The sequence below is a fragment of the Psammomys obesus genome, unplaced genomic scaffold (assembly GCF_907164565.1).
Source record: "Psammomys obesus unplaced genomic scaffold, mPsaObe1.curated_primary_1811, whole genome shotgun sequence".
Taxonomy (NCBI): domain Eukaryota; kingdom Metazoa; phylum Chordata; class Mammalia; order Rodentia; family Muridae; genus Psammomys; species Psammomys obesus.
Window position 1 is genome coordinate 10,574,597 of NW_026596064.1, and position 16,591 is coordinate 10,591,187.

General features: G+C 50.5%; 1 protein-coding gene across 2 annotated transcripts in view; it reads right to left on the bottom strand.

Annotated features, from left to right (window-relative positions):
• Xxylt1 (xyloside xylosyltransferase 1) overlaps positions 1-16,388 on the bottom strand; it is a 129,953-nt gene extending 113,565 nt beyond the window's left edge. For both annotated transcript variants that reach the window (XM_055625176.1, XM_055625177.1), the window contains exon 1: positions 15,809-16,388. In XM_055625176.1, coding sequence (XP_055481151.1) covers positions 15,809-16,309 — 501 coding nt within the window. In that variant the 5' untranslated portion in view covers positions 16,310-16,388. The remainder of the gene's footprint in view (positions 1-15,808) is intronic.
• Between the last annotated feature and the right edge of the window lie 203 nt (positions 16,389-16,591).

Consider the following 16,591-nt stretch of genomic DNA (forward strand, 5'->3'; position numbering starts at 1 on the left):
GAATAACATGATGTTGCCAAGTTCTGCATGCAGCTTGAGGGTTGTGAGCCTCTGTGGCCACAGCTGTGTCAGTTTTGAGGACACACTCTCTACCAGCAGTGAGGAAGGCTTCCTTTACAGTGGTGATGAGCTCTCCATCAATGACAGCTGCTTCATCAGGGCCAGCCTAAACACCACCCCGCCTTGAAATTTTCTCAGCCAAACAAATCAAATCAGTCTATTATCTTTAAACTTAACATCCCTCAGATTCTCAGGACATTAGCAAAATGAAGAGAGGTTCCTGGCCAAAAAGAACATACAAATGGCCCCTAGCCCTGTTCCCAACAGTGTCCTTGTTCCTCTCTAAAACCTCATAAGCTGGGCCTCCACTGTCTATGTTTCTCTCATCAGCCACTAGAATGGCTCCTTAAGCTCTGCTTCCAGGGGCTTGTCTAGCCCAATGTACCGTGTGTCTGCCCCACTCCCCCGTCCCCAACACCGCCCTGCCCCAAACAGTTCAAGGCTTAATGCCACATGGTCAGGTTCATCACTCCTCAAGACCAATTTCTGTACCAGATCAAGTCTGTTGCTGTAATAAAACACCCTGCCTCCAACTCAAGGGAGGAAAGGTGTTTGCTTTAGCTCACAATTCCAGAACATCACAGCAGGAAGTCAGGATTATGAGAACCTCACACAGCTATTCACATCACATCTAGTCTAGAACAGAGAGACAGAAGCATTCATGCTTCCTACTCAGGTTTTTTAAAGCTCTTTTTAAAATTTGTATGTACCTGTGTGAAGACATGCTGTGTCTTAGATGCCCACGGAGGCCAGAAGAGGGTGTCAGAGCTAGAATTACGGGTGAGTGTGAGCCACTGATGTGGGTGCTGGGGACTGCACCCAGGTCTTCTGAAAGAGCAACAAGCACTCTTACCTGCTGAGCCGTCTGTCCAGCCCCACCGTTTCCATTTTAATACAGTTCAGGACTAGAACCAGGAGAAGCGCCACCCACAGGGAGCTGCTGCTTCCCGTGTCAGCTAATGTAATCAAGACTACCCCAGTCACGCCCACAGACCAGTCCCATTAGACAAGCCCTCACCAAGGCTCCTGCCCAGCTACTTCCAGATTGTTTTAAACTGACAACGGAACCATCAGAGAAGGAAGCATCTAGAACAGCTTCTGGGTGTCATGTGGATCAGCTCACCAGGCCCAGAGACTCGAAACAGGCATGACCGGACTGCAGCTGATATGCCCAACCAGGCAAGAGGTAGCAGTGGATTCCTGTTCCACATGGCTCTCCCCGACCCCACTCCCCAGCTCAGGTCCCACAGAGGCCCAGAGCCAGGCAAAAGGTAGTAGAGCTCAGAGTGGGAAGAGGGCGGAATGGCTGAGCCTACACTTGAGGCAGGCCCGGAAGTTTCAATCTACAGGCTGCCACAAGTCATAACCTTCAATGCACACAGAACACAAGTGACTACAGAATGACCACAGGTGTGTGAGATTAAACAAATACATCCCACCAGGAACAAGTACAGAAAAGTACCATCCGGAACTGGCTCTGGGAACAAACCAAGGGGAGGAGGGCAAGGGAGGCAGGAAATCCATGGAGTCCCAGACTCCAATGTCCAGCTAGTGATTACTGTGATTTGAATAACAATGGCCCCCTCTGGCTCATGTTTGAATGCTAGGTCCCCAGCTGGTGGAACTGTTTGGGAAGAATTAGGAGGGGTAGCTTTTTTGAAGGAGTACACCACTGGGAACATGCTTTGACCGTTCAAAAGACCAACATGATTCCCAACGCAACCTCCAAGCCCCACCTCCTATTTGCTGATCAAGATGTGAGCTCTCAGCTGTTTCTGCCACCATTCCCCTGGGGCCCCAGATCTCACAGAGCATTCCCTAATTCAGAAGGGTAAGAAGGAACCCCCCAAACCAACAGTCATTAAGAAAGGACACAGTGCTCAAATGTCAGAAGGTCAGAGTCCAACCCAGCTCAGCTGCTCGCTGCCATCTGGCTCTGAGCAAGCCATCTATCTGCCAAGGGCAACTGCAACTTCTTTTGAAGAAAGAACACCTCTACACCAGGACATTCTGGGGACCAAGTAGACTCCAGCATGATGACTGCTCCCCAGAGCTTAATGAACCATGACAACTGCTGTGATCCTTGCAGTGATGATAAGCATCAGAGAGAGCTGGGGAGAATCTGTGCCCCTCATCTCAGGAGTGAGGCCAGGAAATGAACCAAAATCTCCCAGCAAAGAAGACTCACTGCGGGTCATTCCAGGAACTACCTCAGGAAGAGTTGAACAATGGCCTCTTCCCCTCTTCTCCTAGTCTCCGTTCAGAACAAATTCTACAACACATGCTTGCAACTTCCTGGTACCCATTTAGACCCAGTAAGAGAGCTGCACATGTGACTCAGGGCTGGAAAGTCCCCATCCTTCTGCCACCATCTGCATGAAGGACTTCCAGAGGCCCACATGGAGAACTTTCTGATCAGCCTGTGACCCTACGGGAAAATGATAGCACTCTGAAGAGCTGAGACTCAGTGGGAGTTCTGTGTGTGGAGACAGTGTACACTAGCAGAGGCCAGATCAGCACCTGAAGTTCCTCTCCTCAGCCAGCCTGGCTACTGTTGTGCCTATCACTGGCAAGCCGGAGGGGAATTCCTGTCTCTGCCTCCCAGCATGAGGGTTAAAGACAAGGTCCACCACACCTTGGTTTTTATGTGAGTGCTGGGGATGTGGAATAGGCCTTTATGCTTGCCCAGCAAACACTTTACCCAGTGAGCCATCTCCTAGTCCACAGTGGGAGTTCTTAAGGAATTGGAGGTGTGCCCTTGAAGGGAGCACTGGGAGACCTGTCCTTTCTTCTTCCTTTCTTTCAATGCCCAACCAAGTGAACTGTGTGTTCCCTGCTGGTGCCATCTGACACCCTACATAAGACCTATTAAAAAAAAAAAAAAGGTTTTGCTTGATTTTGGACTGAAAGGTTAAACCTGCTATCTAAAATAATCCTCGGTGGACTAAGAATAGCTTGATGGAAGAGCAACACGTGCCTAATATGCAAAAGGCCCTAGCTTCAATTCCGGTACAAATAAACAAACTTCTCTTTATAGACTGAATATCTGCTAATTTGTTACTGTAATGTAAAAGACAGATTGTTACTGTAATGGAAAAGTAACTAATGCATCACCTACAGGTGAGACACTAACCATGAATGGTAAGCCCATTCATGAAAGCCGGAGAGACCTGAAGTCAGGATGAGCATATGTCTGGGACAAGGGCAGGGGCTGAGCGGGGACATGTCAGCAGGAGCTCTGGGCAGATCACACATCTCCCTAGCCCCCTATAGTAAGAGAAACAGCTGGAGACCCTCCAAACAGCATCAGGATTTTTTCACAATGACACAAGAAGGAGCAGCAAAACCCTAGAAAAATTCTCTAAAACACTGTGGCCTTCCTGGCTGGTCTCAGGTGGGGAACCTCTATCGGACAGCTGCTGTCAACTGGGAGCCCGTTCTGAACAGCATGACCCCACATGCCTAAGAATAGTGCTCCTGGAACATCTGGGATGTACCACGCAGCAGTCCCCTCTCATCCTGTAGCTCCTGCGCTCCTTGAAGCCCCAGGCCACTGCTCACCCTAACTGCCCACCTGCCTGCAGCCCATTCCCCCTGCACTGAGTCTCAGGCTGCACCCCATCTGTCTTCACATTCTCCATGGAGACAGACAGCAGATCCAGCCCTGAACTCTAGCTGCTGGCAGAGACCAGATTCAGCACACAGGGGCTAGGAAGGGGTGGATATGGGGTGTCAGAGGTGGATGGGACCCCACACCAATAACACAATAAAAAAGCACATCTTGAGAGTATAGGACTACAGAGAGCAAAGGGATGGACAGTTTCCAGAAGCCCCTGAGCCAAGCACCAGGGGTGTGAAGGGATCACTCCAGAAGTAGGCAGACCTGCATGCAAGCCAGGCACACTTGAGCAGTCTGCAGCTCTCTCTCCCTGTTCCAGCACCCTCCTAATGGGTGATTTGCCAGTCTAGGCTGCCCTTCCCCTGCCCGCTCCCCTCTGCCAGGCACAGGGAACATGTCCCTTCCTGTTGATTTACCATGAATGGCATCCTCAAAGCCCCTTGCTCCCTCAGGCAGGCTCTGCATCCTCACAGGAAGTCCCAGGCACTCCAAGAACCCCCTGCCTTGTCTTCTGGTCCCTCAGACAACAGGTGGCCTGGGACACCCAAGCCAAATTAGCACTATGCCTGATCCTGCGCAGGTGTCCCAGTGAATCCCTTCTAGAACTGCACCTTGGCCAGGAGCCCAGAAGGCCGACCATTCGGGCAGGTCTCATAGCAACCCCTACCCTCCACCCCACCCCATACCCCCACACCCACCTGCAAGCACTCTCTTGCACGTGCGCACCACACACACACACACACACACACACACACACGCACGTAACATGCACATATAAACACTAGACTGCCTTGACAATCTGGCACCTTGTCTCATGCATCCGGTCCTGAGAGAGCCACAGAGTGTGAAGTCTAAGGCCACCTGAGGTCGTCAGGAGCTAGGAATATGAGCATGCCTGCAAGTGTGTGGTATGTTTGGGGAGTGCCACACTTCCTGGTGGCACCGACAGCTTAACCAATCCTCCAATATGTCATGAATAACTGGATTGTGCAAACAGAATGAGAAAACAGCCCAGGACATTGAGAAGAAGTAAAGTGGACATCACCTATCACCTATGTTGGGTCACCCTGAAAGAACGTGGATGGAGCCTCCTAGAAGTTAATCGACATTCACAGATACAGCAGGAACAATTGAAGATACAGTGAACATTAGAGCTCTTCCTTCCAGCAGCGAAGACACATGTCTACAGCATGGATACAATCTATGCTCTTCCTGCCCCCCATTTCTCTGATCTCATCACAGGGCCTCACTATTGCTTATACAAGGTATAGATACAACAAAGTATCCAGTGATGCACCAAGTTCCTGCTCCAGGACAAGCCAGCAATGCTCTGGAGTGGGGGTAGAAAGCAGAACAAGAACAGCAGAAGGAACACTGGAGTTTAGAGAACTGTGGAGATGCAGGGATCCTGAGGGAGAGCGAGTCAGCAGCGAAGTATTACACCCAGGTCCTAGGCTGCAAGCTACACATTCTTGCCTGAGGCATTTCCCTGGAGGACCTGGGATAACTCTTAGAGGCAGGAAGGGCAATGGGCCCGTGTGAGAGAAAGTGTTCCCCAGCTACAGGACCAGAGAAGACCAAGAAGGGAGGGAGGGGACAGATGAGAGCACTTCCCTCCCCTCCACAGCCTGAGGCCTCCCTGGACAGGGTAATAGAAGCCAGACTCGGCAGCACTTCATTCCACCAGAGAGGATTGCTTAATTGGGGCTTTTTAAACAGTAATCACCCCCAGTAAATGAAACAAATGACTTTAATTTAGAACACATTAAGTTAACAGCAAGCATGACATGGCACCTGCTGACATAGCCTGGCTCCACTATGCAAAATAGGTAGCACTGCTTCCTGGGGTGCAGCCATCTAGGTTAAGGGTCTGCGGCCTGGGAAGATGGTGGATGAGGAAGGCCTGGCCGTCTCATAGGTCCTCCACTCTCACAGACAAAGTTCCGAACAGAACGGGCATGAGGAAAGCAGCTGGGATGGCTAGCTCAGTCCTGGGAGTGTCTAGGCAGAATGTGGGTACAGGAGGCCTGAGGGTGGGGGAGGAGCCCCCAGCCTGCAGGACAGCAGGAATCCTCCTTCCTTCACCAGTTAGGAGGATTGGGGTGGACCCAGGAGGTGGGGATTCCAACACACTGCCAGCCAACAACCTGAAGCTCCTGCTGCTAAGCCACTAACCCTGCCAGAGCTAGTACCAGGCAGGCCCAGCATCTGTCTCCATAGACACAGCTCTTACATCTGAAGCAGGATCCAGTTGCCGGTGACAAGAAAAGGGCATGCCCAGGAGCACCGAAAGGCCAGCTGGGCAGCACCAAAGCCCAGAGCCAAGACCAAAGGAAGCTGGACCTTCCTCTCTATCAGTATGCCCTCCACCAGAGCGCCAGACCTAGCTGCCCTAGAGCCCCATAAACCACATTCAATCAGCCTCATCGATCCAGTTTACAATGGACAGGAAGGGAAAGACCCCTCACAGTCAACACTGGTGACCTTTCTTTAGTCTCCCTTTCTAAAGTCCCAGGAGCAGGGCTGATGGAAGCTTGCACTCACTAGAGACTCAAAGGCCAGGCCTGGAGCACACCACCATGGTGACGCAGTGCCCTCCAGTGGCCAACTAGAGACAGTGGCCCTCCACTGTCCAGGCTTCCCAGAAGCTTGTGACGTGTGCCTGAGCTTCTCTTCCAGGCCTGGCAGTTTTCCCAAGAAAACTGTAGACTCCTTGGTCCTACAGAGGACTTCCAGAGCACATCTCGAAGCAGAAGACAAAGTCATGGACCACCCATTATACACTGGGGAGGCATTCACTAATCCAGGCACCGAGCAGCTGGAATGCCAGCCCAGGCCTTCCCTCTCCAGAGAGTAAGATACAGGGAAGCCAAAAGCGGGATTGTGAGGTCCAGCAACCATGTTCTTCAAATTATACAGGTTTCCAAAGATGTTCTAAAGGTAGGGAAAGGAGAGTTAAAGTAGTTGGGAGGGTGTTGTGTTTGTAAAATGCATTTGGGCTGTTATGGTTTGGATATGAAATGTCCCTGACATTCACCAAATGAAATTCATTATTCATTTGTTGAATGCTCAATGGCCAAAGCAGCGTTCCAAGGCAGGGCTTTTAGGGAGTGAGCACATCCCAGGAGTCCTGAACACTGGATTAACCTTTTGATGGACTCATAATCTGGTGGCATCACAGGGAGGTGGTGGACTACAGCAGGGCATAAGAAGGTAGGTCACTAGGATGTGTCCCTTTGCTCTCAATCCCTTCAGACATGCCTGAGGGCCCCCCTCATGAGTTAGACTCTATCCCTTACCGTTAGGCCATTCGCAGTACACTCTAGGAAAGAATTTGCCTATATTTGTTCATGCTCAGAGATTCTGAGTGAAGCTGAGCTTTAAAATGGCCTAATAATCTAGTGAATGAAACATCAAAGCAGGGTATTTTGGCTGCACTTTATGTATTTGTTGCCTTGACACATACCTTCCTGTCATAATGTTCTACCTCTCCTCAGACCCCAAATGGTGGAGCTGAAGCCTCTGAATTCGAGAGCAAGTAAATAAATGCCACCTTTGCTTTTCTTGTGTGTTTTGCCACAGCGACAAAATGTGGCGGAAGGAAATCGGCACTGAAAAGTAGGTGGTTGTTGCCTCTGCATCTGCACAGGTCTTTGGAAGTGGTTTGGAGAAACCTGAGAATGTACACAAGAAGCCCTGGAAAGTTGTGAGCACAGCTTACAGGTGAGTCCGTGGTCTTAGAACAGATGCCGACAGCAAGCCCCCGGTTATGTCTGCACGCTTCAGAGAGGGACGGGGCCTTACTCGTGAGTCAGAGGCCCTGTCGACACCTTACCTTTAGCCCATTCACGGTACACTGAAAAAGAATTTGCCTACGTTTTATCCATGCCTAGAGACTTTGAGTGAAGGGGAGCTTTAAAATAGCATAATAGTTAATCTGGTGAATGAAACAGCAAAGCAGGGTGTTCTGGCTATATTTTATAGTACCCGTTGGAGCAAAAAGCAGACTTGCTATTTCTAAAAAGTTGCAGTTTAATAATAGGTTAAAGGTGTAGCAGCTTAAGATATGGGTATCATTAAAAAGAAGAAGAAAAAAAAGCAGCAAGAGAGTTCAGCAGGTAAAGAAACTTGCTTTCATACCTGAGTCTGATCCCTGGGATCCACATGGTGAAGAGAATGGACCTCCAGCAGCTGTCCTCTGATTTTCCCACAGGCTGCTGACACACCCAGACCAACAGCCCCCACATATATTAAATGAGTTTTTAAACTGTTTTTTGTTTGGTTGGGATTTTTGTTGTTGGTTTTTCCATACAGGGTCTCACTGTGTAGTCCTGGCTGTCCTGGACTCACTTTGTAGACCAGGCTGGCCTCGAACTCTCAGAGATCCACGTGCTTCTGCCTCCCCAGTGCTAGGATTAAAGGTGGGTGCCATCACCACCTGGCTTTAAATTGTGTTTTTAAAAAAGCTAATTAAGTACTCTGCACCAGGACGATAGGAAGCTTGCTTGTGGGCATATCATGGCCAGCCCCTATCCACTGGGCTCAAAGGTCTCATGAAGGATTGTGCACTGAAGTTTCCCCACGTTCAGTCACCCAGATTCTCAGAAGCCTCTGCAGCTGTGTCTCAAGAGAGACAGCGACTGCTCCAGATGATGACAGATATTGGCATGCTCTGCGTGACACTGGTTTTGTGTACACACACAAAATGTGCAAGTATGAATTTGGAAGCAAGCAGCCTCTGCAAAGTAGATAAGGTAGATCCCTCATCTACTCTGGGCTAGCATTTCAGCTCTCACACATGAAACTGTATGCTCCAATGGAGACTCTAGGACAGTGGTTCTCAATAATCCTAATCCTGAGAGAGACCCTTTAATATAGTTCATGTTGTGACCCAACCATAAAATTTTGTTGCTACTTCACAACTGTAATTTTGCTGCTGTTATGACTCATAACGTAAATATCCGATATTCGGGAAATCTGATATCCAACCCCCAAACAGATTCCAACCCACTGTTGAGAACTGCTGCTCCAGAAGTCAGAGGCCCAAAAATATGGACCATCTGCCAGGAAAAGCCATAGGTAGCAAGCACAGCCAGGCTAGGAGAGGGGTCATGTGGCCTGGAGGGTTCTAAGGAAAGGGCTTCCCGGGCATGTGGGCGCTCACTTCAGCCTGAGATGGGCCTGGGGTTAAGTATCACCCTGCAGGCATGAGGTTCACTGTGGTCTCATCCCTCCTCTCTACGACACTCCCCACCCCGCCTGTCTCTCCTTTCAGAATGCGAATGTTTGCCCAACTCCAACATATGTTGGAAGTATATAACTTGCTTTTTAGCTTTACAGGGGCTCCTAGCTAAGAGTTTGTCTTGAACATCAGAGGAGACTTTGACCCATCCATCCCCCCTTTTTTCCTTAGCAACAATGCAACTGCTGAGCCTATGGAGACTCTTGGTAAGGACCAAATGCATTCATTTAGCAGTATGAACCCAGGAGTGTTTGGAGGCTAGGAATGGAATGTTGGGGTTTAGATATGACATGCTTCCTCTAAGAGCTGGGGATGGGAGGACATACATGTCTTATAATTCCATACCCAAGGAGTAAAGGCAAAAGAATCAGTTCAAGGCCATCCTGACTACGTAGCAGGTTTGAGGGCAGTCTGGTCTACATGAGAAAGGAAAAAAAATAAAAGGAGCAGTGGGAAGAGAAGGAGAAAGGTGGAAAAAATGAGGGGGAAAGAAATATCCCACTACAGTGGACCACTGAGAAGTGGCATGGTTTCAGGGAAGTATCAGGGCTCTGACCTCACCAATGGGATAATCCATAAATCGATGGTACTATTGGTAGGTACAGGAAATGAGAGAGGTGGGGCCTAGCTGAAAGTAGGTGCCTGGGGACCTGCCCTTGAGAGGTCTCCTCTCTCTGTTATGTCTTTCACTGTTTCTATCTCTCTCTTCTTCCCTCTCTTCCCTGGACTCCCCCTCTTCCTTCCCAACTACCACACCTGCACACCATAAAGTTCCACCTCTCCATAGGCCTACAGCAATAAGGCCAAACAACCATGGGCTGAAATCCCTGTAACCGTGAGCCAAACTAAAGCTCTGTCCCTCCACCATTCTTCTCCCTACCAACGGAAAACTAACTAGTTCAGTGAGTATGTAACACTGCCAAATACATTTATACAACTGCCCTTATCAGCACATGATCATCTCATAGTGAGTCAACAGTCACTAAAAAAATGCAAGTCAGAACCAAAGCAAACCCACCAAAAGACTGGGACCCAAACACACACATGTGGGGGTGAGAGCGTAGAGAGCTAGAACGGCCCACTGCCTGCAACAGAGATCAATGAGATGGCCAACACAACCTGGCAGTTTTGAAGATCTGGTGTTCTACTCTATATCCAAGAGAGCTAAAAGCATGTCCACCCGCAAACTTAGAAGCAAGTGTTCACAGAAAACTTACTCATAACAGCTCCAAAGTGGAAACCAAACTAATTTGTCAACTGATAACTGTGTAATATAGGCTAATCATACCATGGAATATTATCCAAACATAAAAACGGACAAAGTACTGGTGTGTTACAATTTGGACCGTAAGATGACACCCAGAGGCCCCAGGCACCACTAAGATGAGCAAGTGGTGGAGTGATGGAAGAGAAAGAGGAGCAGAACAGTGTGAGTACAATGAAGAGAGGCAGAACTGGAGACTCAGCTGTAATGAGGAATAGCCTGATGAGAGTGGCCTGCAATGGGTCAATGCCTGTGGCCCATGTCACACCAAAGACCATGCAGACATCCCTGGTCTGGGCTATTCCTGTTGCTATGTTGATGTCTGAGGCCTGCGAAGAGCCGACCCCAACCCTCACCTGGGCAACACAGTAGAGCTGCCCCTCTAAAGGAGTGAAAGGAGGAGAGATGGCCCTGCCCCTCACCTGGGGAGTGCTGGAGAGCTGGTCCACGCGGTGTGAGCATGGAGGGCTGACGACCCAAGCCCAGATCCAGGGCTCTGAGTTGGCCCATCCCAACATCTACCCCATGTGCAGGGGCTGGTCTTCCAGATCCAAAGCGGCAGGATCTCCTCAACACAGGGCAACAAGACGATATCTCAGAGGAGTCCCAGTGAGGAACCAGTATTAACAGTGTAGCAAAAGTCAGAGGCCTCAAACCAGACCAATGACTCACTGCAATGAACGTTTGTGAGAAAAGCTATTTGGGCAAAAGGGTATACTCTGTGACACACTGCAGCAAGATTGGTTTTTTGTTTGTTTGTTTATTTTCTTTTTGGGAGAAGTTGCAGTAGTAGAGGGAGGATATGGAGGGATGGAGAGATGAGTGGGATTGGAGTGCATGATGTGAAATTCACAAAGATTCAATAAAAAGTTTTTAAAAAGTTATGCTAAGTGAAGGCCACCACCACCAGTCTACCACCCCATCCTAGCCCTACCACCAAGTCCATATATGGAGGCCTTGTTGGAATAGTTTAGCTTTGACAAAGAAAATTTGTTGCTAGGGGTGGGCTTTTAAGTTTCAAAAGCCCATGAGTGGTCGTGTGTGTGTGTGTGTGTGTGTGTGTGTGTGTGTGTGTGTGTACGCGTGCACGCATGCGTGCATGTGTGGGGTCTCCTTTCACAAAACGGCAGCTATTACTAAGGAAGTTGTGAGGAAACACCTGTATGAGCTTTGCATTAGGATTTCAGCACAACTTGACAGTCACATAGAGTTTATTGCACTATGTATCATTTTATGTGTTGCTATCATAATACTTGACAAAACCAACTTAAGGGAGGGAGGGTTTATTCTGGCTCACAGTTTGAGAGTCCAGGGCATCATGGCAGGGAATGCATGAGGGCAGGTGTGTGAGACATCCGGTCATCACAACTGCAGGCAGGAAGCAGAGAGAGACGGATGCTGCTGCTCAGCTCATTCTCCACAGCTCATGAGATGATGCAGCCACATTCAGGGTGGGACTTACAGGCAGTTAAACCTTCCTGGAAATGCTCTCAGAGACATACCCAGATGAGTGTTTCCATGGTGATTCTAATTCTAAACCCCAAGCTGGCAATCAATGTTAACCATTACACACAAGATAACACTATACAAAATTACTCCCTACGGCTCCATGATTATAAAATCTACTGTGAGATACACACCTTGGACTCATACTGCTCTGGGTACTTTCACAAGTATGTTACAAATTAAGAGTGCCCCCACTAATCATCTGAGCACAGTTCTCTGAATGCCAGCTCCTCTCAGAGCATATTTCTCTGACCACTTGCTTCCCAGACTGTCATTACAGTCAAAAGCTTCACTCGGGTGTCAGGGGCCTGCTGCTCTGACAAGCTTGGGGAGCAGCTGCAGCCCCCCTGTCACCTGTCTGACATAAGTTTCATCAGTGAGACTGTCAACTTCAGAATCATCAACTCAGGCTTCTCTCAAAGCCCAAGCAGGAGCTGTTTTCAAGCCACTCATATTTGAGGGGGTTTCACTAGTTTTTAGTGCTGGGGACTGAAGCTGGGATCCTGCCTAGGCCAAGTGCTCCATCCCTCAGGCTGAGTCACTCAGCTCTGCTCTTACAATAAAAGCAGCTCCAGGAGTACATCACCACACAAACATGTCACCCTGGTCATTCCTGGTGACTTCACAACTGCCGAGGACAGGCTGAGATCTGGAGAGAAATCACTGCAATCCCTTCAGGATGTCTTAGATTTGGTCCACTTAGCAGGAGGCTGGAATACACCGGGAACTGGGCTGAGGCCATAAGGGTGTCGGAGAACAATGCTCCAGACAGCATCACAGGACCTCTTGCTCCCCACCTCACATCCCCCTTTTCCATCACCCACCAACTCCTACTGCAGAGAAGAGCAGAGACTTAGCTCACGAATGCCTGGAAGGCATACTTGCCCTGGCCCTGCCTCCTCTGCCTGCCCATCTGTGCAGGGAAGTTAGTGACTGGAAGTGTTCATTTTTAAGTTCTATTTTTATTTGGGGTGTTTAGGCTTCAACCTCCCAACCCTATGTGAGAGAAGGTTAGTGGGAAGAGAGGGCCCTTTTACTTCTCCCGGTTGTTTAGGGTCAATGGGTGCTTTTAGGGCTCTATCTAATCTACACCAACAGCAGTCACAGGCAGAAGTCTCCCTCAATCCACAGCAACCCAAAACATTTCTCTCCATCTGTCTGCTCCAAATCGCCACACCACCTGTCTCTCTGGTCTCTCCAAACTGCTACACAACACACACCAACACCGCCCACCACACCTTCTCTTTCTGGGCTCTCAATTTATATACTCTGAGCCCTAGACCACGTCCCTCTCCGTGCCACTACCAGCTGGCAAAAGCCATGCCCCACACAAGAAAATTAACATAGACTCTCATGCTTAGCTAAGATTTAGCCCTTCTATCAGGTTTCCTTGCAGTATCAGATTCAACAGGGTATACTAGAATAGTCTGACAAGAAGCTGGTTTACACACACTTGGGCTGGTTTCTCAGTTAAATAGTCTGGAGGGAGGCATTTCTGGCTGGCAGGAGAGCCCCACGCAGCCATGAGGTTCTTTCTAAATCACTATCTCATGCTCCCCAGGGCCCTTCTCTTCATGGTCCAGGATGGCTGCTGAAGCTTGAACTGGCAAGTCTGTGTTGCTTTGTATTCAGCCCAGTGTTTCCGTGGCTTTGGTTTTGGATCTAGCTTTAAAATGTGGTCCTCCTCTGCTGGCTTCTTCATAAAATGAGCACAGTGATCAGCCCTCAAAAGCACCTACAGGGTCCCCGTTGACACCTCTGGTGGTACTGTTCCCTGCAGTAGTCTTCTGGGGGGAAAGGGGAGCACAAAATGGGAACAGAAACAGATTCACAAAATACGAATTTGTGAGCAATGGGACTCCAAGATCAATAAACCTGCCTGCTGTTATCTGGTTAGATCAGTGGTTCGCAACCTTCCTAGTGCTGCGACCCTTTAATACAGTTTCTCATGTGGTGACCCCCCAACCATAAAATTATTGTCGTTGCTACGTCAGACCTGTCATGCTGCTGTTATGAATCCTAACGTAAATATCTGTGTTTCCTGATGGTCTTAGGTGAGCCCTGTGAAAGGGTCAGTGAGTTAGAACACACCCAACATTTCCACAGGAAAAGGTGACCGTCCCTTCAGGTAATCTGCAGCTGTCTCCAAGCTTTCTGTGATGGCTTACAGCTGTCAGAGATGGGTCCCTCGGAGCAGGAAACACATACTCCAAGACAGGAGCCTGATTGCCAGGCCAACCCCATGGCAGGTGATATGACATGACAAAGCGTAACAGCAGGAAAGTACCAACAGGAAAAAGATGGGCTATGGGCTCCTTGCACTCCTCCAAGGAGCTGATGGCCCTGGAAGGGGGACAGCACTTGGGATGGAGAAAGTACCCCCACACTTGGACTGACATGAGCTTAGGCACATAGGCAGGAAGGCAGGACATGTGTGAGCTCAGCAGGGCTGAGGATGAAGGGAAGAAACAGATCTGGAAATGCTGCTACCCCAGCAGGGAGCTATAATGCTGGTCTTCAAGGTGACGCGGTGAAATCAAGGCCTGCCTAGACTGGCCCTATGGCCTTCTCCCTGAAACAGCAAAGTTTCTCCAATGTTAAGATCCTGGGGATCAAACAGGAACAGGCCGAGTTACCTTGAGATTTCAGATAGGTAAAGCAGGATAGGCTCTGGAACAAAACCCCTGGTCAAAGTGGGAAAATGAGGGCCCTCCAGCCAGGTGCTCCTAAGGTGCATCCCACAGGATGAAATTCCAGTCCAGGTGCCTTTTCCTGACCATAGCAGTTTGTCCTGATAGACTTATCTGTCTCAAGCAGAAAACACATCTTTGATGCTATGAGGAGAAGCAGGAATGGAAAGCTTGGGCTTGGAAGGTTCCGGAAGAGAGAAGCAAGTGACACTCTGGGCAGAGAAGACAGCTTATGTAAGGAAATCTTCAATACAGTTAGGAAGCCAGGTGTGGTGACACACAAATAATGGAGCATTCAGGAGTACTGGTACAAGAGTGAGGCCAGCCTGAGCGACACTGTGAGCTCCACAAGTCAGTTTAGATTATAGAGTGATCTTAAAAAAAAAAAAAATCAATGCAGTTAGGACATAAAGTGACCAGCCAGAGTTACCCACATCTGTAATCCAGCACTCAGGAGACAAAGGCAGGAAGACTAAGTTCAAGGCTAGACTGGTCTGGTTTGGATAACAAGACGGGGTAGGGGGGGAGGAGGACATAGCCACATGCCTAGCAAAGCTCACAACAGAGCCTCACCAATCAGGACAAAACTGCCTTGGACCCTGGGAAGCAGCTCCCGATTGTCACCAAGCTAGGCACAGACAGAGAATGCTGCTCTTTGCCTCACTGCCCTTCTACAAACATCCAGTTCCATCCTTTAAGACCACCGATGCCTCTTACCCAGTAATCGATCTCTGGACCCCCTCTGTACAACCAACTGGGCCAAAACAGGACAAGTAAGTTGATGAGGGTAATGACCACACTAGGTCAAGAACCCCAGTCCTGGACACATAGAAGATGGAAGGTGGAGGCTGCCAATAAGGCAGGCTGGCTGGTCGGGTCATAGCTCTATCTCTTAGCGCTTTCTCTTCCTCTTGCGGAGGAACCTGCGGCTTACCTAACTGGCGCACGTCTTAAGGGCAAGGGGGGGTAAAGGACAAAAAGAGGACACGAGATGGTTTCCACCGAGAATCAAAATGACTGCAATACCCTGAATAAGTACTGAGAAATTCCAGCCCAACCCCGATACTTCCAAAGGCCGCCCCAAGACCCTGTCCAAAAGACTTAGCTCAGAATTAGGACGATTGTTGCCTTCATCAAAGAAATATTAGGAGGGTGGACTGTGGAGGCACTTCTTACGAACTCTGCGAAGCTAGCGAAACCAGGAAGCTGCTGAACGAAGCGGGAGAGGGACTAGTTAACCCTACAGATCCATTTCTGCTAGCCTGACTCTAGGACACGCCCCCAGACCAGACCTCCAGCATGCTGGGCATGCCTGTGCAGGACAGGACGCAGGAAATTAGAAATGCTATTGGCACAGGGACCGGACAGCGCTCACTGGAGCTGCCAACGACTGCTCAGAGCGCAGCCACGGGCCACCCACCGCTCACCTTGCACTTGAAGCCGGCGGCGGGCGGCAGGAGCTCCCGCAGCAGGGCCTTGGCCACCTCGCGGCTGGCCTCCTCGCTCACGAAGTGGAGATTGAGCACCTCATGCGCCTCGAACTTGGCGAGGCGCAGCAGCGAGCGCAGCGCCACTCGGGCCTTGGCCTGCAGCGCCGCGTTGTGCTCCGCCTTGGTGAACATCATCAGCAGGTGGTAGTCCACCGGCGCCGCCACGCCGCCCTCCAGGCCCTTGGCCTTGGGGCCCGACGCCGGCGCCGCCGAGCCCCGGGCCAGCTCGAACGCGGGAGGCGTGGGCGCGGCGGCCCCGGCGCGGGCCTCCTTCAGCCTCTTGGTGGCGCTGGAGAAGGTCTCCCGGCCCGAGCCTAGGTAGTAGAAGGCGCACACCGCCAGCGCCGCGGCCAGCAGCAGCGCGCAGTAGTGCGAGCGCACGGCGCCCAGGCGCGCCATGGCCCGAGCGCACGCGGCCCCGCCTCGGAGGAGGCCCATGCACCGGAGCCGGCGGCCCAGCAGCCGGGCCCACTCAGACTAGCATCCCAGGGACCCCAGCCCGGTAGCCGGCGGCCGCCATGGCGGGGGCGGGGCCGCGCCGCCGGGAACCAATCGTGAGCCTGGGTGCCTGAAAGGCGGGGCTACCGCAGGCCCCGCACCGCTAGGTCCTAGGTTCCGAGGGGTTAGACTCCAGATGGCCGGTTTGTATTTTGGCTGCCAGGCTTGAGAGCGGCGGGCTGACGCCAGAGCCTGGGGAAGATTGGCCAGCTACGCTTGGCT